This window comes from Colletes gigas, unplaced genomic scaffold (genome assembly GCF_013123115.1).
Source record: "Colletes gigas isolate AHSC1104 unplaced genomic scaffold, ASM1312311v1 Colletes_gigas_Sc00013, whole genome shotgun sequence".
In the NCBI taxonomy this organism is placed as follows: Eukaryota; Metazoa; Arthropoda; class Insecta; order Hymenoptera; family Colletidae; genus Colletes; species Colletes gigas.
Window position 1 is genome coordinate 3,332,164 of NW_025106642.1, and position 23,903 is coordinate 3,356,066.

The 23,903-nt window shown below is 37.5% G+C and overlaps 1 protein-coding gene across 5 annotated transcripts in view; it reads left to right on the forward strand.

Moving 5' to 3' along the window:
* The window catches only part of LOC122399338 (thyrotroph embryonic factor-like), a 106,110-nt gene that overhangs the window by 20,747 nt on the left and 61,460 nt on the right, over positions 1-23,903 (forward strand). For 2 of the 5 annotated variants that reach the window (XM_043399958.1, XM_043399959.1), the window contains exon 1: positions 8,327-9,757. The exons of 1 other annotated variant lie outside the window; for it this stretch is intronic. In XM_043399958.1, coding sequence (XP_043255893.1) covers positions 9,463-9,757 — 295 coding nt within the window. In that variant the 5' untranslated portion in view covers positions 8,327-9,462. Of the gene's footprint in view, positions 1-8,321; positions 9,758-23,903 lie in introns of those variants that run through there. 2 more of the 5 variants (XM_043399957.1, XM_043399960.1) reach the window with 2 other exon arrangements.

A 23,903-nucleotide genomic window follows, 5' to 3' on the forward strand; every position in this document is an offset into this window, starting at 1 on the left:
ATACGTGATTATTGATTCGATTACGAGTTATCAAAGAATATTCATTTTATTGGTTGTGCAGTCCTTTTTAGATTCTCTTTAGATATATTACGTATAATTAGTTAAATTAGAAGAAACACGATGAAAATTTCAAGGCTCTATTTCTTGAATTTATTGTTAAATCCAAACAGTAACGATGAATATCTAATATCTATCAATACTCAAATATTGTGTTTAGGTTTCGAACAGATGTGTGAATAGATTATAATCAGTATTAGTAAAATGTACACGTTGACATTTTTGTATAATATAGATACGATAAAATTAATTTTATAATATATTTATTTTATTTTTATAATATATTTTATATTATATACCGGTCGATAAAATAGATTATAGCTATTTGTTAGGGATTATTCAAATGATTTCGAGTAAATCTTTATCTAGATCGTTGCTCGAATATTTTCAATTATTTTTCATCTAACATATTGACACGTTTTTCCCACTTTTGAAAATCAATTTTGCTATAACTTTAATCAAAATGAACGTCTAGTTTCTTAGTTTCTAATTAGATAACAATTTTGATTAAAATGTAAACGATTTAAGATTTTATGAATTTTCATACAATTATAACGAAAATGTAAACTTCGACAAAAATGAAGACGATATACCCAGTACCTGAATTGTAATATAACTGCAAGAAAATATAAACAACGTAAGTGTTTCTGACTTTGATGAGTATGCACAGCGTACACGATCTACATTCGATCGTTTGATCGTTGTTCGCGTTTTGCTAACGTTTCGTTAGGTGAACCAGCGACATATGCTCGGGTAGGTCGTTTCGCCGGCGATGATCTTTAATTGTCAGGTGTCGGTAAAACACACAGGCTTGTTTTGTATCTGTAACATAAATGTTTCCCGACACTTGCAGCATCTGGTCGTCAGCTGCGGAACTGTCGAACAGAAATGGTCGCGAAGGAAAGTCGTATTCTTTGTCGACGAGATGTAACATCATTTAGATGGAGGCAGGTCGATTAGATTCAAAAACATAAACCTAAACTTAACGTTTTTTATTAAAAATTGTTATTTATTTGCAATGATAGGCCGACTGCTCTTCGTCGAATTAAATTGATCAATTTTACATTGGTACGATCTGAAATGAGTTCTTTAATTCGTTAAGAGTAAATTCTTTTATACATCCACAGGTACAATAACCTATTAAGCCTACTTAACATTAGTCGTTTCAGTTTTGTATTGTATTTATATCCAACACATATTTTTGTTACAAGTTCCTAAAAAAAAACATTTATAGATTTTTTGTTATCCAATATTTTAGTCTAAGTATTGCTGAAGTGTGTATGAAAAAATGCAGAACACTCTGTGCGTCCAACTGGAAGTAGAACTTGTCCAAAAATTGCACAATTACAGAAATTGCACTTTCATTTGTAAAGATTCTGTGTAGTAAGAAAAGAAATATCTTTTCTCGGTCTTCGAGGTGGTATTTTCTCTCGATGGAATATGTCATTGGATTAGTCTGGTCGCTACGAAGCGAGATTCGCGTCAGTAGAATTGTCCGTGGAGGACCGGGCCAGACGTGAAAACGACTTTCGGTGGGTCACTTTCTCCTTCTAGTGAAATGCGCCCAGCTGTTTCCCCTACCCGCGATTCCGGAATTGGTTTGCTGACTTCGTCCCATTTATCCCTCGCTTTCCTCCTCGTAAGGGCCTCCCTAAAATTTTCAAGTCGGTCACGAAAAGCGGAACGCGCCGAAATGGAACCGCTTTCTTCCGACTAGTTAGACTAGTTCCACGTTACTTTTGCCCGAGTTAGACAGCCTCGATGAATACATAAATATTAACATTCGCTGTAACCGCAAATAAAATAATTAAAATCCTCTACTTTTCCATAATAAATGGAAAGGACTTTTAATCGTACACACTGCATGATGTATAATTGGTAAAGAAGAGATGTATCGAAGTCGAAGATTATTCGAATCAGTAAAATATACAAGTTTGCAAAATAAAAGTTCAAATTAAAAGTTTAAAGACGATCCTTTCATTTGTAACAGTATTATATAAATTCGTCGATCTGAGATTTTATTTAATCGATGGTCAGAACGATTTAATGACGAGGTAACTTGTGGTATCGCGCGTAAAATTGTTTCTACAGCGGTAGAGTCGACGAACAAAGCGTAATTCGCATCCTCGAGGTTGTCGATTATGAAATATCGAAACCGTGTCGTAGTAAATCAGTTGACCGATTTGCCGCTTCTTTCTCTCGAGTCTGGCTCATGATGCAGGGAGTGAAAGGAAGCTGCACGATCAACAGGTTGTCTCGATTCCCATTTCATGCACCATCGTTAGACTGTAGCAACAGCTTAACCTTTACCCGGGAAACGAAAGCGTCTTCGCTGGCATCGAGATCTCCGCGAATGGTGGCAAAAGCAAACGCCTTGTCAACTTCTAGCAACACGCGTTGTTACGGTTAACACTGCCCTTTGAAAGTTTGATAAAATTGTTGTTAGTCCCTTCATAAGAGTATCTTGAAGCACGGAACATTTTCTTTTATCATTCACTACTATAAAACAAAAGACAGTGGAACCTTGTTTATTCGAATCGATTGGGAAAGAGCATTCTTAATATAAAATAATTTATATGATTGTGGAATAAGTCCTACTCCTTTTGGGACTTAAAATACACGGATTTAGAGCGTTTGATGTGTGTAGTTTTAGAAGAACTTGTTTTTTTTACTTTGTTTCTGTTTCTATTGGTTGTCAGTAATCATCAATCCCTTCTTATAATTTCTCTGGCAATTATCAATCAGCGAACTTGGTAAATATCCCTCCCCCAGTTCTCAAGGCATCAACAAAGATTATTATTACGTTTATTACTAAGAATTGATTATTTTGAAATGAATCGAGTATGCAAATAAAAGCAAAATACATGCCAGTGACCTGCACAGAACGGAAAACACACGGATAACTAAAGCTACGTTCGACCTCAGTTTGAATAATAGAAACTTATCCAGAAATTAATAGAGATTTTGCCTCGAGTCGATTCGATAATAAACGTTGTCCTAACAACCATAAACAAGCAAGGTGACGCGAAAAGAAACGAAAACGTAAAGAAAGTTTGCACAGACTGTTAACGAATAAAAGAACTGATTGCACGCGTGAAAAAATAATTACCTCTCTCTCTTACGACCAAATGCAGTATTTGACAATGATCTTCGAAGAGGATCGTCTGCAAGTTGGCTGAAGAGAAAAGTGCCACGAAAAGGGCGGCGGTTAGTTCTGCGTGTGCAAAAGGGGGAACAAAAAGGTGGACGATGCGGGGGGGAAAAAGATGTAAAAGAGGAGGAGAAGGAGAAAGAAATCCTTCCGTGACCCGCGCGAGGCTGCTGGGCTCCTCGTGGTTTCCGCGTTCGCAAAACAGGCATCGTGTTCACGCTACGGGGACCGGTTCACCGGTGATTCAGAGCTTTATGCCTCTTCCACCAGAATTAACGTGGCTATCTTGCCCTCCTCCGTTGCTTTTTTCCCCCCTTTCTCCGTACGACCAACGATGGAACGACGGAGAGAAAGGTCGTCGGTGCAAATGAAAACGAAACGGGAACTCTTACAAGTCCCGCGTATTGGCGGCCTCTTCTCAAAGTGCAAAGAATATTTGGACCTTGCACGAAATTTCTATAAGAATTTAACGATCTATAACAAAGGACTTTAAGACCTTTTTTTTTATTTGATGGTTTTTTCTTATATTCTGTCAATTAATTTTGTTTCTTTGATGAATCCAAGTAGGTTGCGTAGCTTTTTGTTGGATGAGGTTCTCTTTAAGTTGTGATTCCAGCTTGTATTTTTCAGCGAAGAGTAATTGTTGTAATTGTTGCGTTGCAGTGTTTGTATTGGGATGGGTTCCTTTGATAATAAGCATGAGTGGGAGATTTTGGAGTGTTAAGACCTTGTTTATTTCATATTTCGCGAACCTTCCATCTAATCAGCTCTCTCAATTTTATACAACTCATGATATCAAACATTCTTTGGACAGACGTCGTTTTTTCTGGTGTTTTTGTTACAAAGAGCGCTCTGACATTCACGCAAGATTTGAATTTTGTTTCATTTGTGCGATAATGTGTTGGTAATGAGAAATAAAGACAGCGTGACTGGCAACTATGATGCAACAATCTTTTGATCTATTTCTTGTCATATATTGAGCACATAGTACTTGTCCAGACGTGAATATCGTTTGTATTATGGCTCCATGTCGCCGTGAAATCGTAGCTAGTCAGAGAGAGCCAAGAATGTATCACCTTCACTGGCGCTGACACATGTGACTCGCCCAAAATTTCGTAATCGTACGTGCCTGATTACGACCATGGTGTACCCAAAAATTTAACATAGTTGATACAACTAAAAATTAATAGAGACGAGTACGACACAATACTTACCAATACTTTACGAGATACTAAAAGATAAGACAAACAAAAATGTATTTCTGTGTTTTTCCTGACTCTGTTCTTACTTTTTTTAATAGTGTATCAAAAATATCTTTGAATGTTAAATCAAATACAGAAAAAGTTTATTTAATACCGACATAATATTAACGTATGAAACAAAATGTAGACAATAATATAATTTCATTTTTCTACATTAATTACATTTAAATTTCAATACCTATATACCAATAGTTGTAAACATAAATCTTTTACGACTGTTTAATTGATAATTTTTATATATATAGTACAAAGATGATCAATTTATTAAAAAATAGAAATATGACAAACTATTACCAACTTTTTTCATTCCATAAATTTTCTCTGATATTTAAATTCATTGTCATTCATGTAATCAAACGTGATTCCCTATTTCGTTTAAGCGATTGAAATCAGCGATTTTATTTCTGAAAGAAAACAATGGAACGATGTAATTTTCGCTGACGAAAATAAACGTAACATCTTTTCTATAGACGAACACGTATACGTAGTGTGTGTTTTAGCAAGAAAGGGGCAATGGAGTGTAATTATTCCCCCGTTCCAGGATGTATATACAATCGAACTATCGGTACAAAAAAGCAACGGACCCAGTAACGGAGTCGGGTAAATTTTATTCGTAATTAGAATCCGATAACGATCATCCTTAAACCAAAATCATTAAAAGCTAGTTTGAAATTGTATTAATCGTAAATAAAATTCTCTTGACCGTGGCGGAAACGAAAAGCAATCGTTAAAATATCCTCCGGGACCATAATCTCGGATCTAACGTAGTTAATTCTCACCAGTGGCTAGCGATGAAAATAGATCGTACCACTTTCTATCTCCAATGTTCGTTTGGAGCGTCGTGTAACGTCGTGTAATTGGATATTATTGTTGCCTCGAATTGAAAAGAAAATAAAAAATTGAGGCGTTCTATATCTCGACGTGAACGATCGTTTAAGAGTCTTGGAAGAAGCGTTGCTATCGAACGATCGATGCATACAGAAGGCAGCGGATCAACGTAGTTAGAACCTTTCTTCGGGAACAACGAGGAACTCTCTCTCTGTGCCCCACTCGGACCGCTATGAAACGATCCTCTGGCCCCCCTCTATCGAGGCTCGACGTCGTGGCATTTCGCCACTTTCGATTTTACCCGGCGAACACAGCCGGTTCGTTACCGTTAATTTCATGGATCGGTCACGATCGAACCACGCACCAGGAAGTGGGTCGATCTGACGTAGAAAACGGGGACAGGCTGCGTGCGGAGGTTCTCTCGATCTAACGTCAACCGCGCGTTCCAATTTCTTTTTCACTTTGATACGTTACTGTCTCCATCCACGAACGATTCATAGAAAGAGAAAACTTTTGCTTGCAGTCATCGTTGGCGTAATTTATTACCGGGCTGCGGATATTCATGCATTTATGGGAAATATACATTTTTAAGAATCTATATAATACACTTAATACGGAAAAATATAAGAGATAAAAGCAAGCTACGAGTAATATTTTGGGGCTGGGGCAACCCTCTACAAAGTTCTCATTTCATAGATATTATTGATAAAATATACTTCTGAGATTCTAGAGACCAAAATAAGACGAAAATCAAATTACAAATTCGTTGATTGAGGCTTTGTTTAAAAGTTATTAACGTTTGAAGTTTCATTATGACTGGATAACTTTTCGGCGAAATTGAAAAGTTTCAAATCATTTTGGAAAAATTATTTCCGGTTGCAGGGGTAAATTAGAATCATTTTTGGTGAACGGACATACCCTCGAAATCCTACGCATTATTGAGAAAAAAATTCGAATAGGTGCCTACATTTTTGGCGAAATTAAAAAATTTCAAATCGATCTGGAAAAATTATTTTTGGTTGCGGGGATCAATTACAATCATTTTTGGTGAACAGACGTACCCTTGAAATCCTACGCATTTTCGAGAAAAAAATTCGAATAGGTGCCTACATTTTTCGGCAAAATTAAAAATTGCAAATCATTTTGGAAAAATTATTTCCGGTTGCGGGGGTAAATTAGAATCATTTTTGGTGAACAGACATACCCTCGAAATCCTACGCATTTTCGAGAAAAAAATTCGAATAGGTGCCTACATTTTTCGGCAAAATTAAAAATTGCAAATCATTTTGGAAAAATTATTTCCGGTTGCAGGGGTCAATTACAATCATTTTTGGTGAACAGACATACCCCCGAAATCCTACGCAGTTTCGAGAAAAAAATTCCTGACTGAAAGTATGTCTGACCATGAACGAACGATTCCCCTAAAATGTCATGCGTTTCTTTAAAACATCATAACTCCTGAACGGATTGGACGATTTTAATGTTTAAAAATGCAAACAACGCGTATTTTAATCAAGAACATGTAGAAATTCTAAGGATATTCAAAAAGTTGTTCCTTAACCCCGTAAAGTGAGAAAACCCCCATAAAAATGGTCTAATATTCAAACGATCATAACTCCTACAATAGTGAATATATTGCATTGAAATTTTGGGGGGAAGTAGAGCTCATGGATACCTACAAAAAAGCACTAAACAACTTTTCCGTACAGCGTCAAACAAGTTTATTAAAAAACAAAAACAAATTTTTAAGAAAAATCAACAGGGGGTAGGGGCCTAAATTTTTCGACGAAAATGAAAAGTTTCAAATCATTCTGGAAAAATTACCCACCAGATTTTAGGTACTCTCGAGACAGAAAATTCGTGTAGATGGACAAATTTTATTAATAATTTTTAACAATAATTTTGTTATTAACTTTTTAAAGAAGCCTCAATAAACAAATTGGTATTCTTGATTTTTGTTTTATTTTGGCCTCTAGAATCTCATTAAAATTTTTACCTAGGACCGAATACCCTGTATACTGAAATAACTTGGCTTCCATGTAATAAACCGTGGTATAGCATACGTGTTTCGCCTAATTATACACTACATGTACAAAGAAACCAGGAATAAAATATTTTATCTTACATAAAATACTCTATTCTAAAACTTGGTTCTTCGTATCTCATTATTCAACGAAGAAACATCGCGTCGCGTGCTTACACCTTTTCTCATCGCTGTATATCAGCTCGCCGGCGCTGAAAGAAGATAATTTTACTAAATTCAAGCATAGAAGTTAATAGATAAACTGTCGTTACGCATTGCTTTATGTTGCAATTACGAAATGTACGAAAAAAACCGTGCCGAACACCTAGAAAGGTCGCGTGCGGCCTTCGGGGCAGCAGGTTCCTCATCCTTGGACTTCGACGTTCGAACGCGCGAAACGCAGTTCCCCGGCGCGCTTCGAGCGCGGGTGAAGCTCCCGGGCAGTCGGGGGTTTCCCCGTCCCCGAACGCGGAAGCCCTTTTGCATCCGCGAAATGGTCGTTGATTGGTCCGCGACGAAAACGGTGCGCGCGTTCCTCGCGACGAAGGAAAAGCGCGCGCGGATCTCCCGCGGCGTAGGAGCGTTAAAAACTGTGGAAAGTGCACACGGGGGTGTTACGCGAGGAAAGTATCCGTGTAGTCAGAAAGAAAGAGAGAGATATATAAATATGTATATACATAGTGATCGAGGTGGAACGAAGAAAGACTAAGGTCTGGCGTAGGAAGCGCAGAAGTGATAGAATCTTGTAGATACGTTGCGCGCGCGAACACTCGAAAGAGGGGATCCCTGGACGCCGGGTGGGAGGTGGGGGCGGGTAAAAGCGGATGTTTGGCGAAGGCGAGAGAGACCGAGCGTCGCGGCGGTGGAGGGAGCCCGTACATGCGTGCAAGTATCTACGGAGGAGAAACATCGAGTGGGTGGGGGGTGAGGGGGAAAGCCACCGGCGAGGGAGCGACAGAGAGTGAGGGAAGAGAGCGAGACGTAATCCTCGAGTGGAACGGAGTCGACGTTCGCGGCTACTCAGTGTCTTTCCGGACGCCGCAGGTTCGAGGCACGCACAGCTCTTTCCCCTCTCTTTCCCTCTCTTTTTTTCCGTCTGCTTGCCTCTATCGGTGTCTCCCTCCCCCCGTCTAACGAAACCCCCCTCGGCTCCCCTCTCCTGGTCAACCCCTTGGAGCGTCTTTCTCTCGGACTCCCCTATCCCTCCCGGCTGTTTCCCTTTCTGCCCTTCCTCGTGCTATCTCATCTGGTCGGAACCCGGTCCCAGGACGACGTCGAGGCGCGTCATCGTCTCTCCCCCACCGTTAGGAACGCGGCCAGGGAGCCAATAGGAGCACCGCTTCCGGCAACGGTGACGGCCCAATGGGCGAACACCGACGACGGATAGACGCCGACGGTCGCTGATTTTGACAGTCGACACACGACGACGACACCGTGTTGCTCTCCTTCCGTGTGGGCGCCTCGTCGGCTCTCCCTCCTGTTGCCAGGACGCATCGAAACGACCACGGGATCCACCGCGGGGAGGACGCGCGCGTCCACGTCCTGTGCTACCCACCGGTAGTGTTTGTTGCTTTCGTGCGGTGCCGCTTCGCGGATCACGCAGAGGACAAGGGTACTCTCCGTGAACGAGTTTCGTACAGTGACAGTTCGCGTACGTGGTCGCGAGGGAGGAAGGGAGAGAGGGGAAAGGAGGAGGGTCCGGTTCGCGATCCGTCGTTACGCGCCGCGGAGGGTAGTCGGATCACGACCACGTGGCTCTGCACCGAAACCAGAATTATTTTCAGGAACAACTCGGGTTCACTTTCGGATTCATGAAAATTCTAATTGAAGGATTCCTTGCGACTCGTATGTCGAAGCCGCCAACGTTCTCCGTCGATCCTCTTTCGTTCTCTCCCTCTCTTTCCGGTGACTCTCGCGTCGCGGACAAGTGTACGTCCAGTGACAACGCAAAAAGGACTGCGCGAATGACGACCGGCGCTCGAATCGGATAAAATTACGCGCAGATGCGGAGGCAAATAAACGCCGGTAACCGCTGGGCCTCGGTGGCGTAGCCTGTCCGTTTACCATCTGCGACGATCGCGTATTCGCGCGTAGAGACGTTCGAAAAAAAAAGGACTTAAATGCGCGCGTGAAAGAAACCGATGAGTTGCGCTATGGAGTACCAGCAATTGGCACCACCGCCGGTACCAGTCACGCTGCACCCGGCGCATCATCAGCAGCAGCATCAGCAACCGGTGCAGCAGACTCCCCATCCTCACATAGTGGTCGCGCCTGCGCTGCAACAACAACCCCAACAACCACCGCCTCCCCCGTTACCGCCCACCTCGCACGGCCATCAGGTGCACGCACCACTTCCGCCTATTCACGACGACAGCACGAGCTCGCGTTGGAGCCAGTACCAGCATCTCTGGAGGCAGCACCACGTCTACGTAAATGGTAGGAATTTTTCTACGTGACGTATCCTAAGAATAGGCCCGATGACTGAGTAGAATACACTTTCGAGGAAATTCTGTGTCTTTGTAAACGGTAAGACGTTCCGAGACGCGTGTTAAGAATAAGCGTCGTATTTGGATAATGGGAATGTACTTCAGAGACAGTCTCGGAGTGTTTGGAAACGATAGGAAGTTTATTTTCAGTCGTATGCTAAGAACGAATCTGCTGACGGGCAGAATCTACTTTCAAGGAAACGTTCGTAGAAATGGTAAAACGTTTTCTTTGAGACGCGTATTGAGAATAGGTGAATCAGGGTGTGCTATAGTGCAAGTGTTTCTTAACCTGTGATTCAGGGACCTCGAGAAGGCCATAGATAGTTTTGTATAGGGAATTATTCAATATTAATTTTCTGTGTTTTAAAACGACGATTAGACTGTTATAAATCTGTCGAGTAACCGAGTAATTACTACCGAAAGTGATACACGATTATACATCTGCCTTTGGTAATTTTAATCGGGAAAACAAGGAATAACGAACGATCGAGCGTAAAAACAATCGCTCGTCTGCGTCGAGTCTAAGCGCAGCACATTCGATCGAATGTTAAAGCAAAATTCATACACAAATTCATGCATCGAACATTTCAAAATTGAAAATTAATCTGCTACTATATAGATAATGTATATATGAATTGATGACACGGGGGGGTTATATTGAATTACTAATAGGTATCTAATCCACGTGGATGTTTAATATCCACCATAAATACAGTGTCATGTTTCTACAAACGTCAGGGAACTTTCTTCTACGCGTGCATGTCCCTGAACAATTATACGATAAAAATGTACTTTGGAAGTAGTCTCGATGTTCTGTAAACGATAAGAATTTTTCTTCGAGACGTTCGTTAAGGATTATGTATTATCGTAAACACTTAGCGAATAAAAATAGCTAACTTATCGCTAGTGGTGTTGAATAATTGTTTGAAACTAACTCGGGTGGCAACGTGTTCGAAATAACAAGTGCTTAAATTTGTATTAACGTATTAACAGCTTGTGCGTTGACCTTTCAAACGCAAAACAGAGTTAATATGCCTTGGCATACTTTCTATTAAACGTTGACAATAGTCTGGCGAAATTTAATTCCATTGTTCTTGAACTCTGGAATACGGTTCAACAATCGATCGGTGACGGAGAATCGAAAGCGACGTGCATACGTTTTTCTATAATGTTTTCAAATTTTCAATAGGATTCGGATCGGTTATTCTAAAATAGGAAAATTATATTCGAGATCTCGATCGTGTTCGAAAAAGTTAATATTTTTAATAAATTACACAAAATTTTACGCAATTTTGTTAAATTTTACCTTAAATTATACCTTCTGCGTGCTGTATATTCTCTATAGTTTATAGCAGACTGTGCTTCGTAATATCTTTGTACGTATACGCTTTATAACACTTTCTATACGGTGCAATGAACTGATTCCAGCCAATGTCTTACTTCCCCGCAACATAATTGATCCACCTCCATATTTAACAACTTGCCTCACATGTCGTTGATTGAGAGATTCGCCTTTACAAATTCATTCACGAGCTTCGATGTTTTTCATTAAATAGACTTTAGTTTTTTTTCTGACAGCACTGTGACGCTTTCAGTGATTCTTTGAACAGTCCAGTTACTTATTTTTATTTTTATAACACGTTTTAATAATCAAGTAGCTATGATTGCTAGAGTTTATTCATTGATCGTGATGTCTTGATGGTTCGTTAAATGTATCAGAATTTTTCTTTTGTTTTGACAATTGAGGCTTTCTTTCTATTAAGGATAGCATGTAGCACTTATGTTTTATGCTTGTATTGAACTCTTGATTAGGTTATTGAATGTAATGGGGTAACCTACATGGGGTATAATCGTTTTGTGAAAGAAAATGATTCTCTTTTAGACATTCGTTAAAAATAAGTGTCTTCTTCATGAAAATAATTTTTCCTCCCTTTTCTATGAGCAAAAGAAAGTATATTGTGTAGTTAGAAACTTTAGATTAGAGTCGTATTTCTCTGTAAATGGTAAAAAATTGTCTTTATAACGTGTGTTTAGAATAGATGTTGGCTAATGGTAATGATGCAACTGTGTTTTAGTAGCAATCGCTCGACACCTGCAAATTGTATGAATTTTTCTTGAAAACGTGATATAAAAACAAGTGTCTTTGAGCTCCACTGATGTTGAAAATCTACTTCAGAGATGAACTCGTGCTTTGATTATAGAAAGTAGAACTCCATTTATTTGAACAGGTGCGGATAACTAGATGGTTCGCACCTCACTATCCATTCTACTATTGTTCATTAGTTCCTATACCTAATAAGAGCTCGGTAAACTAGCTACATAACATTAGTTCCAATAAATAGAGTCCTACCGACTATCTCTGATGATTATCAGAATCTGCATCAGAGATAATCGTGTACCTTTGCAAATGATAAAAAAAATTGTCTGCAACGTGCATTAAGGGGGTATTCTCAATCCAGGACATCGATAATTGGTGATCTTTAAATTAAAGAATTTTAATCAGTAAGAATTTAAAAATTGTTCCTATTAGTCATTTTTATCTTTAATATTACTTCAGTTATCGCATGTTTCCTGCAATCTATTATTTTGAACAGCTGTTACGATGTCTCAAAAATTGATCGATGGATCTTTTTCAAATTTTAAGAAATTAAAATAACAGTTTGAACTCAATTTGATGGGTTTCAGATTCCATATTTAACGTTACAGAACTCATAAATATTATACAGAACTCATGAATACATGTATTCCAATTAAAAGAAAAACTGTATTTTAATGAAATCGTCAACGTAACAGGTTTCGATAAAAATATGTGCAATTAATATCCACGAATCTAGTGTTAGCTGTCTCTGATCCACGCAGATAATGAAAATCTTCTTCAGAGAAAATGTCGAGCCCATGCAAATGGAAGGAAGTCTTCTTCGAGACGCACATTAAGGATGATGGGAATTTACTATGGAGGCACTCTCGTGCCTCTGTAAATTGTAGGAAGTGTCCTTTGAGATCTGCGTTAAATATAGGTATCTTTCTTCCACGTGGATGTTGAGAATATACCTTTGGAGACAGTCTCGTGTCTTTGTAAACGATAGGCAACTTTCTTTGCAATAAACTATACGCGTCTTTGATCGATGTAGACGATATAAATCTATTTTAGAAACAGTCTAGCAAATTATAAAAAGTCTCAAAAGCAATCAGCCCACCACAACATAGTTCAAACTATATTTATAGCAAAACAAAAACTGTGAATGAACGAAATAAATGAATAAAATTTAGGTTTCAAACAAACAAAAATCTCAGAGTGCAAAGGGTTAAGAAACACAGGTTCTAAAAGTGTGTATTTCTCGATCCTTGCTTGTTTTCTATTTATTTTGGAGTCAGTATCGTATGTATATAAATAACAAGTGTTTTTGTTTTGCAAATACACAAGTTGTAATAAAGTTTATTGTTTGAATCTATGTAGTATTAAGAAAATAAACTACTTGTTTTAACTTCTGCACTTTAGTCTGTATTAAAAATAGATGTCAACTCTGAAGATATTTACAAATATAAAAAAATTCAATTTTTTTAATTCTCATTGCACTACATATAAATTTATTACGTGAAGTACTCATTGGATGCAAAAATATTGATATAACAAAGATACAATACGGTAATTAATATTGAACTTAGCAGGCACGAAGTATGATTTTAACTAAAATTGAGGTTCAAAGGTAGCCGCCATATTGTTTTTATCAAATGTACCTGTACCTGTACTTTCTTTATTCGTGTAACAAGGATATAATAGGTTGATTAATAACAAATTTAACAGTCGCGAATCACGACAAATTCGTGCCATTAGGCGTGGAACTTTGTTTCGCGAAAATGGCCAGAAAAATTGGCGGGAAAGCGAGAGAAGGACGATCTCGCGTTGAAACGGGAGAGCAGTCGCGAAATAGAAACGCCCACCTGTTGCTTACATCAGGCTGCCTACATTTTATTCGCAACTATATCGCGTCGTGATCTAACGATCGACTTAGATCATACTCCGCGGGGGACTTTCTCCGTGACTTTTTCCTTTCGACTTCTTTTCACCGTGGATTATTATCTCATTGAATTGTTATTTTGCTCGACCACTTCAAATCGAAATATTGCACGAAGTTTATTTTTAAAGAAATTTTTCATTCGTGTACAGTCTAAGACAAAAGTAATAGTTGTCAATGAAAGTTAATCAAAATAGTACTATTGAAAATACTATTAAAAATCGGGAAAAGTGTTTCATTTTTGTACATGTAAATTGTATTTAATGGAAAAGAACCAATTGTTGAGAAACAGAAGTAAGTGGACGCTCGATTAACAAATTACTTTGATTCGAACGAATCAATCAGTGTCTATTAAGCATTTGTGAGAGCAAAAGTGTTTGTCAAAGAATATTAAAATAGTAAAAACGAAGGAATTCGAGATTTGATTGTTTTGGAGTGTTGTAGAAGCATAAGTAGAATAGCTAAATAGTTTTTCAATTAGAAGAATTTTTTCCCTTGTAATTATAATGATTCTTTACGTTTAAAAATTTATAACATAATAATTATTAAACTTTCGGATCATCAAAGTGAGTTGTTTGGACTCGTTGGGGCAATTAGAGCGACGAGAATAGAAAATATTTGAGAACTCCATGGATTAAAACTTAATCGATGGTGCCTGTATCTATGTATGTATTAGTAATTGCCAAATAACGCGAGCTATAGTCTATATTAAAGTGAGTGAGCCCGTAAGTGTCACAAAAATCTGTTCCATGACTGTCCTGTAGTTGTCCCCGCCATTTCTCGAAACCTTGGTGTTATCTACGACACGTGATAGTCGATGCCTGGTTACCAATGAGTTACCGAAGTAGAAAAGTAAAAGTTTTATGTCATTCACACTCACAGTTTCCTCTACCCACTCTGACCGTTTTTCAGCTGATTTCACTATTTCGCACTTTCTTCCGTAACGTAAACATGCAGTGAGTCTTAGTCGAAAATCATACACCTTAACATGAACACAAATTGTCACCCAATGAGCCATCGACAGCTTTTCTTTTTTTTTTGGGAAAAATAGGTGATTTCTCTATCATCATCTAAAAGAAATGGTTCCATACCTTTCGTATGTATTTTTCCAAGAAAGGAAAATCCGTAACTATTTCTAAGGCAATGGAATTATTTAGAACAGAATTTTTCTCTCATTATCCTATTTTATTTAACCTAAGCAGAATCTTGTGATCACGGAAGTAACGGATGACTAATTTTCATTGAACGAATAGGGCACCAAAAAGCTTCATTTATTCCTTCCACGAAATTTGTATAAGAATCTTGCCCATGCCTGGCGATCAGTAACTTCTCAATTAGCTTGGGTACTTTTTTTTTTTTTAATTTTTGTCGTCGATTTTTCTAATTTACGCGACATAGTATAAAATTGTACGGACACGTTGGTCAATATTTTGATTCCTACGAAGCTCTAGTATTATTTATGCCTTTATTTATTCCACGTCGAGCTGGCCCGCGTTCTCTGTCGCGGAAAGTTATTTATTGCCCACAGTCCGAGTTAACGGGTTTGAACATGGAGCGTGAATGAATCATACGCGTCCGTATGCGAACGTGCGAATTCACCTATGCACCTATCCTACTTGCGACGGAATCGACTCAAGGCTATTAACATTTGCATCCTCCCACGTCTTCCACTCCGTATCTCTCTCTTTCTCCTTTCAGGCCGCGTCTTCTCGATCCCGATTGTTCTTTTGCTCTTTTGTTGAAAAGAGAAGCGACTGGCGGAAAAATACATACGTTCCTCGCGAATCCCGCGAAAAGAAGAAGAATAGCAGTCAAGTACGATGAATGCTAACCGCTTGAGAATGTATACTATAGCGTATTTGGAGATTAGATCAGGCAGTATCGAAATTATCGATGTGAAAATAACTTTGTCACAATGTTATATGCACATGGTATCTTAAAAAGGTTTGTTTCATTTCTCATAAAAGAAACGTTTGAAGAATTACTTTTTTCGTGATATTGGTGCACTTATCCATGATGTCGATTGTCAATCATGTCGGTTTTATAGGTGAAATATCAGTGAACCAAGTAACTTGGTAATTTTTCTGAAGAATTCATATTAATTTTGTGTAAAATGTAAAACAATGGACACTGAACTTTATGGAATTGTTAAAGAGGGTTTTAACGATTAGTATATGTATAAACGAGTGATTTACAGATGGTACAGACGGTTCGAATGAGCCAGTAAGTCAACTATAAATGCCAGAATTGGGAAATCAGTGACAGATATAAAAATGAAGAAAATGATGGAAAAATTAATACTAGTTAACGAATCACTATCGAGGAAGTTGCTGACGAAATTGAAATCTTCTATAGTTGCTATTTTCTATTCCCAAAAATAATGAAAACCATGAAAGGATAATGGTTATGGAAAAAATAAAACAAAAATTACAAAAATGCATATAACATCAAACGAGGATTAATTTGAAGAAAACAGTATAAATTTGAACGAGAAAATAAAATTTTTATTCAAACAGAATTGCAAACTGTATATAATAGAAAGGAAGAAAGTGCTAAAAGAATTTAATTTCCAAGCAATGGAAAAAGATAAACATCGAGAATTGCATCGAATGTAAATAAAAAGAAAATACTCGAGAACTTGAATTCTTAGGTAAACCAAGAGCTAAATTTCTCGAAATGGACAAATTTGAAATACATTTCTCGAATCGTTCGAAGCGCGAATTAATTTTCTCGTCCCCAATATTCGAATTTGGTATCAAGTTATGGTAGTTACGAGATCGATTCGTAAGGTATTTGGTATTTGGTTCGATGCTGGAAATTTTTCAAGAGACTAGAGACTTCTGAGCACGCGATGCTCCATCATATTTCGAGGCCTATTAAACGCGAGCGAGAGAGACGCGTGCTGCTTCCCCCAGTACATAGTTAGCGCGTTAAAAATAACAGAGGACTGAATGCTCTCTTAGCCTGTCATTGCCAATTGCATGAACGTCATTTTCGCAACGGCTTTCACGCGGTTGGACTTTCCTGAATTGGATCCCCGCCTCCTAATCCGTGGAAAATTCGCGAAAGGTCCACAAACAATGGTCTTGTAACTTAAAATATGCAAAAGATTAATATTAGTATTTCTTAAGTCGGTAGTTCTAGTTTTAGTTTTATTATATGCCATGAGAAGTGACTTATAAATCAATTTTACTTTAAAGGTAGTTATTGTTAATATAATGGAATGTTACTCTATTGTTAATATAATAAAATTTTACTTTAAAGGGTAAAATCTGTGGAGTCATTGCCTCATCGAAGTAGCCACATTATAAATCGGTTTATAAGTACACTATCTTCTATTTAAAATAATTTTAGGGGAACCCCTTTTCCAAAAAAATTAATTAAAGAGATTAGTTTCCTGAATCGTTAAATTTGAGGGGGGAAAATAATACGAATATATTCATTGATTTCTGAGAAAACGATTAGTAACACTATTAATGAATTTTAATATGAATCTTAGTGGTACAAACTCAGTGGATGGAATATATGATTACTTTCTTTGATTTTGAACACATTTATCTTTGAAATTTCCTCGAACAATTTTACTTGTTGCATATACACATATTTTAATTTCATACTAGAATTATAAAATTTATAATAAAGTAGTAACTTAAAATGACCTGGGAAAATTGTAATTTGTAGGGTAATTTAAATTTTCTAAAACGGACATACAAATCGTCCAGTGAATTATGATCGCGGATTAGAGGATAAGAGACGCTGGTATGGAGGATCGAAATTAGTTGTTTTTTGTTTCTTAAATTTCAAATAACGTTTGCTGGGACAGTCGTTCCGGTGACTCTGAGAGTAAGAACGTTCATCGATCCTCGTTCCTCGTCGTTTAGCTAGCCGTTTAGCGCGACAGAGGCTCGGAACGTCGCTCTTCTAAACGCTGAACGACCTCGTGAGCTCGTTGCAACTGTGCTCGGGCGTGCTCGTCGAATTGTCGTCGAACACAATGGATCAAAGCACTTCGAGGGGCACAATGCTAGGGATGGGCGGACCAACCCGTCCTGCACTTTGACGTTGTCGCGTCAACAATGACGAAACCGGGGATCGTGTCATTCCCCGAAATATCCACTTTTTTAATCGGAAGCCCGATGACGTTACGTAATTACTCTTTCGCGGTACTTTTCGCGCTGGAAAAAATATAATTTCACACCAGAAGAACCTGGAATTCCATCAAAGCCTACGATTTTTAACAGAGATCCTCGTTTCGCGTAGAAAGACACGTGTACCGGTGAATTATTTCACGTATGTTTATATACACGTGTGTTTATTCACGTGTCTGTAATTCCGGACTCGTAAATTAATTACAATATTCTAAATATTACATAAATTAAGATAAAAATTTATCAATTCACATGAAACACTACATGTGTATGTGAACATACGTGAAATACGCATACATGAAATCATTTTATTATTGGAGGCTTCCTTTTCAAGATTTAAACAGTTAATGGTTACCAATGCGATACACGAGTAAATTTATTTTTATCTTGATAACAAAACGTCAGATTACAAAATGACTTCGAACTTCGTCGTTTGTATTGGCTCGAGAAACTGACCGTGAAAAGAGTTCCAACATTTTTGTCAACACTCCATACAGAGGGAAAGTGTGCCTAATAATAAATAGCCAGTGTTGGGGGAAAATATGATTTGATTAATGATTTACGATTATGATTACCGTGTAATCGAACCAGCGATTAATAAGTGATCAGTAATCATGATTAATGACTAACACATATAATCAAAGCGTATGTTATTACCCGATTAATTCACTGGTCATTAATCATGAAACGATTGTAATATATTTTGTATTACAATTGTATTGATAATTTAAATAATGAGACGTTAACGACGACTGTCAACGTTGTTATGAAAAATATATACTTATTCACCGCGGAATGGACGAATGAATCAATTGTAAGCTGAAAATTACACGCAGTACGGTTGGATACATTTTCTAATAATAAATGAAAAGTTTAGATTCATTCTTAAACTAGCCTTTGCTTGTGTCTTTGCTTGAATGTCGAGTTAGAAAAATCTAATTTGCAAGTGAATTTACGAACGAAACTGAAATGAATCTGAAAGTTTCATTCGTTAATTGGAAATAAAATTTTAATATTTTTTAAGGGGAAAAAATCCAAAAAATTCCAACAAATTTGGCAGACACTATTTACACTCAATTTCATTTTACTCGAGTATATCTTAGAGTGGATATAAGTCAATTTAATGAAACTTCTCTGCTCAACACTAATTACGAAATTTTCCATGAAATTTTAATATTTTTTAAGGGGAAAAAATCCAAAAAATTCCAACAAATTTGGCAGACACTATTTACACTCAATTTCATTTTACTCGAGTACATCTTAGAGTGGATATAAGTCAATTTAATGAAACTACTCTGCTCAACACTAATTACGAAATTTTCCATGAAATTTTAATATTTTTTAAGGGGATTGCCTTGCAAAAAATTTGACAGACACTATTTACACTCAATTTCATTTTGCTCGAGCATATCTTAGAGTGGATATAAGTCAATTTAATGAAACTACTCTGCTTTAATCACGAAGTTTTCCATGAAATTTTATTTTTAATAAATCTGCCTGTTGGACAATAGAAATTTCACAGATCCTGGAAGCAGTTCGACACAAACGTTTGTATTTCACGTTCTAGGGGTACTCGTTCCATAAATAAAGTTCTGTGACATTTCCGTGACCATCGTGATTATTGAATCACGTTTCGTACGGACGTCGGAACTCACGAAGCTCGTTGGTACGTTTTTGTTCTCTTGTCGGTGGGTATTTTTGTCGTCTGCTCGATTCCTTTGACATATTCTTGTTTTCGTTTCTTGTCAAGAACCGTGCAGCTTTCTTCTTTCGTAGTATTCGAGTCGGATATTATGAATTCGTTTCATTTTTAACTCGTTCACTGTTACGATCGGATTTTCTTTCGCAAAATTACGTAAAAAGTATCCATTCGCGGTTAACGAATGGAAATCGATGCATTGAAGATTATTCGTCTTGTACTAACACCGCTAAAGAAACACACGCTACCAGGATGAAAATTGGGGTACGGTATGCGGGAGAATGAACTTATTCGGCGTCGTTTATTTTGCAATAAGTCTGTTGGGAAGCTAACGGATCGCTTGTAACACGTTTCGAAGACAAGCCTCAGGTGCGAGGAAAGAGCACAGTCGAGCGCGTCGCTAGAAATTAATATCGAGAATGCCGACAGCTCTATGACGCAAAGTGGAGACCGACCTGTGACCTCGATTCATGAAAGATATCGTTCGCGTTGCCCGATCTGAAGCTTCGCAGAATCGCAGATCGTTTTCTATGACCTGGGGGACTTGTTGTTGATAAAAACCGTGGTCGAATCGCTTCTGAACGATCAAACATCGAACGGTCTGTTTGGCTTTGAGATAAAGAAGAAAAAGATTATTATCTTTAACATTATCCTTTTTTCATTGAAGCATTATGGGGAATCTAGAAAAACCGATAAAGTTGTAGGACGTTAAACCTAACTTCTTTACGTACTACGATCTTCAAAGCCGTCCTCCTTGAAACAGCGTTTTTCAAGGTTTGGGTTGACGTAATATCTCGCGGAAGAAATGGTCAAATTCGTTTGAAATTTTACACGCGTATAAAACAAGTCGCCCACAAAATCACAGAATTTTATAGAGGAACTAAATTTTTCTTTAGAATGTTTTTTTTTTTGTTAATTTAATACACAGGTTCGAAATTTATCCGAGTTCTTTATCTCTAATTCCTTCTGCAATTACATATAATACTCTAATCATATCGGTTGGTGCTTGAAAAAATTTGTGTGTTTTATGAAACTAATATCAGTTTCTAATATTGAATGTTTTTCTATGAATCTAAAAGATTTTAGGATCTTTACGACTGAGAGTTTGCTGAATCTTGGGCCACGTTTCTATGTGTTTGTTTATTTATTTAACGGCTGTATTGAATAAATCAACGATATACGTGTCAAGTAAACATTGATATGATAAAATAAGGAGATGCAACCGAGGTGCTGTTTCTGAACTTAACCTTATCCTAGTTTATAGATATGACATCACTCTTTTATGAGAATGGTTCTCATCAAAGACATAAAACAAGCTATGTGTAATGCTTTCGGTGGACACAGAATAGCGGAAGCTGTTACCTGAATTAAAAAACGAAAAAAATCAGAAGAAAATTTTATACGAATGGAGGTTGAAAAATTCTTTGTCAGAAAGTTGTAACGAAAAGGCAATATGCAATTTTCTAACAGTGTTCGTTTTGACTGCGTGTCCGTTGTTGCTCAATATATCCCAAAAATCATACAACTTTTCAACGAACAAAAGAGAAGTATACAATGTGGATAGATGATATTTTAGACGTTCCAATGGTAGAACGTGAAAATATGTTTGCGAACGTTTATTTCTGCTCTCGCTGAAATTAGATTAGATTTTTCTCTGGCTCTCTGTTTCGTGACCTAGATTCAATCCCCTGATCGGTATCTTGACCCCTGTTAGTGCATGGTGCCCCATAAACTTCGAAGGATCAAGGATCGTCAAGGAATAATTTACAAACGTCCATTTTACGACTTTTCATAAAATGATTGCCATATATGTCAGTATTTCATATGGCTCAAAACTTTAGTCTCTCATATTTCTACCATATCTCATAATTCTTATATTAAATGACATTCGGTGAATAATGAAAAACGGTTTTAGAAATTTACATTTATGGTTTGAATCGTTTGTTTTGAAAAAGTGATTAAATCTCACAATGCTGTGGGCAGAAAATTATAAAAAATTCTTTAGAAACGAATTTCACCCTTTTTAAAGCTTTAATTTAGTTCCTGTTGCGATAGTGAACTTTTCAGTAATATTCGCACAGTGCAATAAATTTGTCAGCACTGTATAAAAATAACTAGAAACACTTTCTTTGTTTTTTAAACTCTTGTAAGCCCCCACTAGGTTCGTGGAGCCGTTTTATTCAGCAAATAGAAGGTTCAATACTATTTACAACACTTGAATTTATTTGCAAATATGTACATGTGTTAACAGTTTAATCTTCAATGTTCGTACTGGTATTCTTATGGAGTTCTTGTGTTATTCTAAATTCTAAAGTCCTATTCAAAAGGAGGTGGAAACCTGGTGTATCCAATCAAACCCCTGCCCATCCCCCGTGGGCCAGTCCTCAGATATTCGAAATCCCACCCACTGAGGGTGGTACAGGAGGGGTGTCCGCGGTCCCAAGGGGCAGTTATGGTCCCAAAGTACGGTGTTTAAGGCTTGAGAATATGGCAATTTGCTTTGTACTCTAAGGTACTTGCCAAATTGCCAATCAAGTAATTTAGAACTAATATTCACTAAATAAGGGGTCCATTGATAAGTGTTGAAATTCCCAACAACTGTCGTTTGAGTGTACAAATATCTCGTAACTCGTGCTTGAATTTTGGTATTAGTAATGCCCAGCAAATAAATCTCTCGGTTTGAGCATTGCAAGAAAAAGGTAGCAGTAGCAATAGTAATCGTTTGCTTTTCATAGCGACCGAGCCCCCAGCGTGTCGCGGCGAGTTAACATTTCCCGAAGACCGTGGCACATTGACCGTCACCCGACCTTCTCGAAGGCCGCGTTTTAATCCCCCGGCCTAAACGAAGCCGTAAGAAATCACTCTATCTCCCGACCATACTCCCATCTACTCGCGTTACGTGCTTTCGTTCGTAGGTGCACGTGTTCATTCGCGGGACTGTAACGAACGAAAGGCTCGGTGCATACCGCGTCCGGTCTCGACTAAAGCTTTGCGTTTCAGGGTCACGCTTTCGCTAGCGCGAACCTAGGCCGAATTTTAAACGAGATCGTCTTATGGCAAGCTGGACGCTTCTCTTCTTTCTTTTTCACTTTCCCGACCGTGTACTTATTTATTTATTTAAACGGGACGGGACATTTCTTCGGTACGCGAGACAGAAAAAATAAACACAGGCGTGGACAAACTTAACTGGATAGACACAACGAGCAACAAAATGAGAATTTTATTTATAATTCAAATACGTAGACTCAAACTGTGCAACAGCCATATTACTTAAGAATATTTAATTAAATTGCATATTTTGTTTCCTTTTATTTATACGTTAAACGCTAACTTTTGGGGGAAATTTTAATGGGAGATTCTTGAGGCCAAAATAATACCAATTTGTTGTGTCAGGCTTTGTTAAAAAGTTATTCACGTTATTCAAAAAAATTTCAAATCGTTCTGGAAAAATTATTTTTAATCGCAGGGGTCAATTACAATTATTTTTGGTGGATAGACATACCCTCTAAATCCTACGCATTTTCGAGAAAAAAATTCGAATAGGTGCTTAAATTTTTCGACGAAAAAAAGAAATTTCAAATCATTCTAGAAAAATTATTTTTAATTGCAGGGGTCAATTACAATTATTTTTGGTGAACAGACATACCCCCGAATTCCTACGCACTTTCGAGAAAAAAATTCTTTACTGAAGATATAATGTCTGATCATAACTGTATGATTACCCTGAAATAAAAAAATTTCAAATCGTTCTGAAAAAATTACTGTTAGTTGCAGGGGTCAATTACAATCATTTTTGGTGGTTAGACGTATCCTCGAAATCCTACGCACTTTCGAGAAAAAAATTCCTTAGCGAAAATATAACTTCAGGCCAGAAATGTCACTCCAAAATTGTATGCGTATCTTTGAAACGTCATAACTTCTGAACGGATTGGAGGATTTTAATGTTTCAAAATGCAAATGACGCGTATTTTAGTCAAGAATATATAAAAATTCTAAGAATATTTAAAAAGTTGTTCCTTAACCCCGTAAAGTGTAAAAAACTCCATAGATGGTCCAATTTTCAAACAGGGTGATTTTTCGGCGAAATTGAAAAGTTTCAAATCATTCTGAAAAAATTATTTTCAATTGCGGGGGTCAATAACAATTATCTTTGGTGAATAAACTTACCTCCGAATTCCTACGCACTTTCGAAAAAAAAATTCGTTTAGGTGGACAAATTTTATTAATAATTTG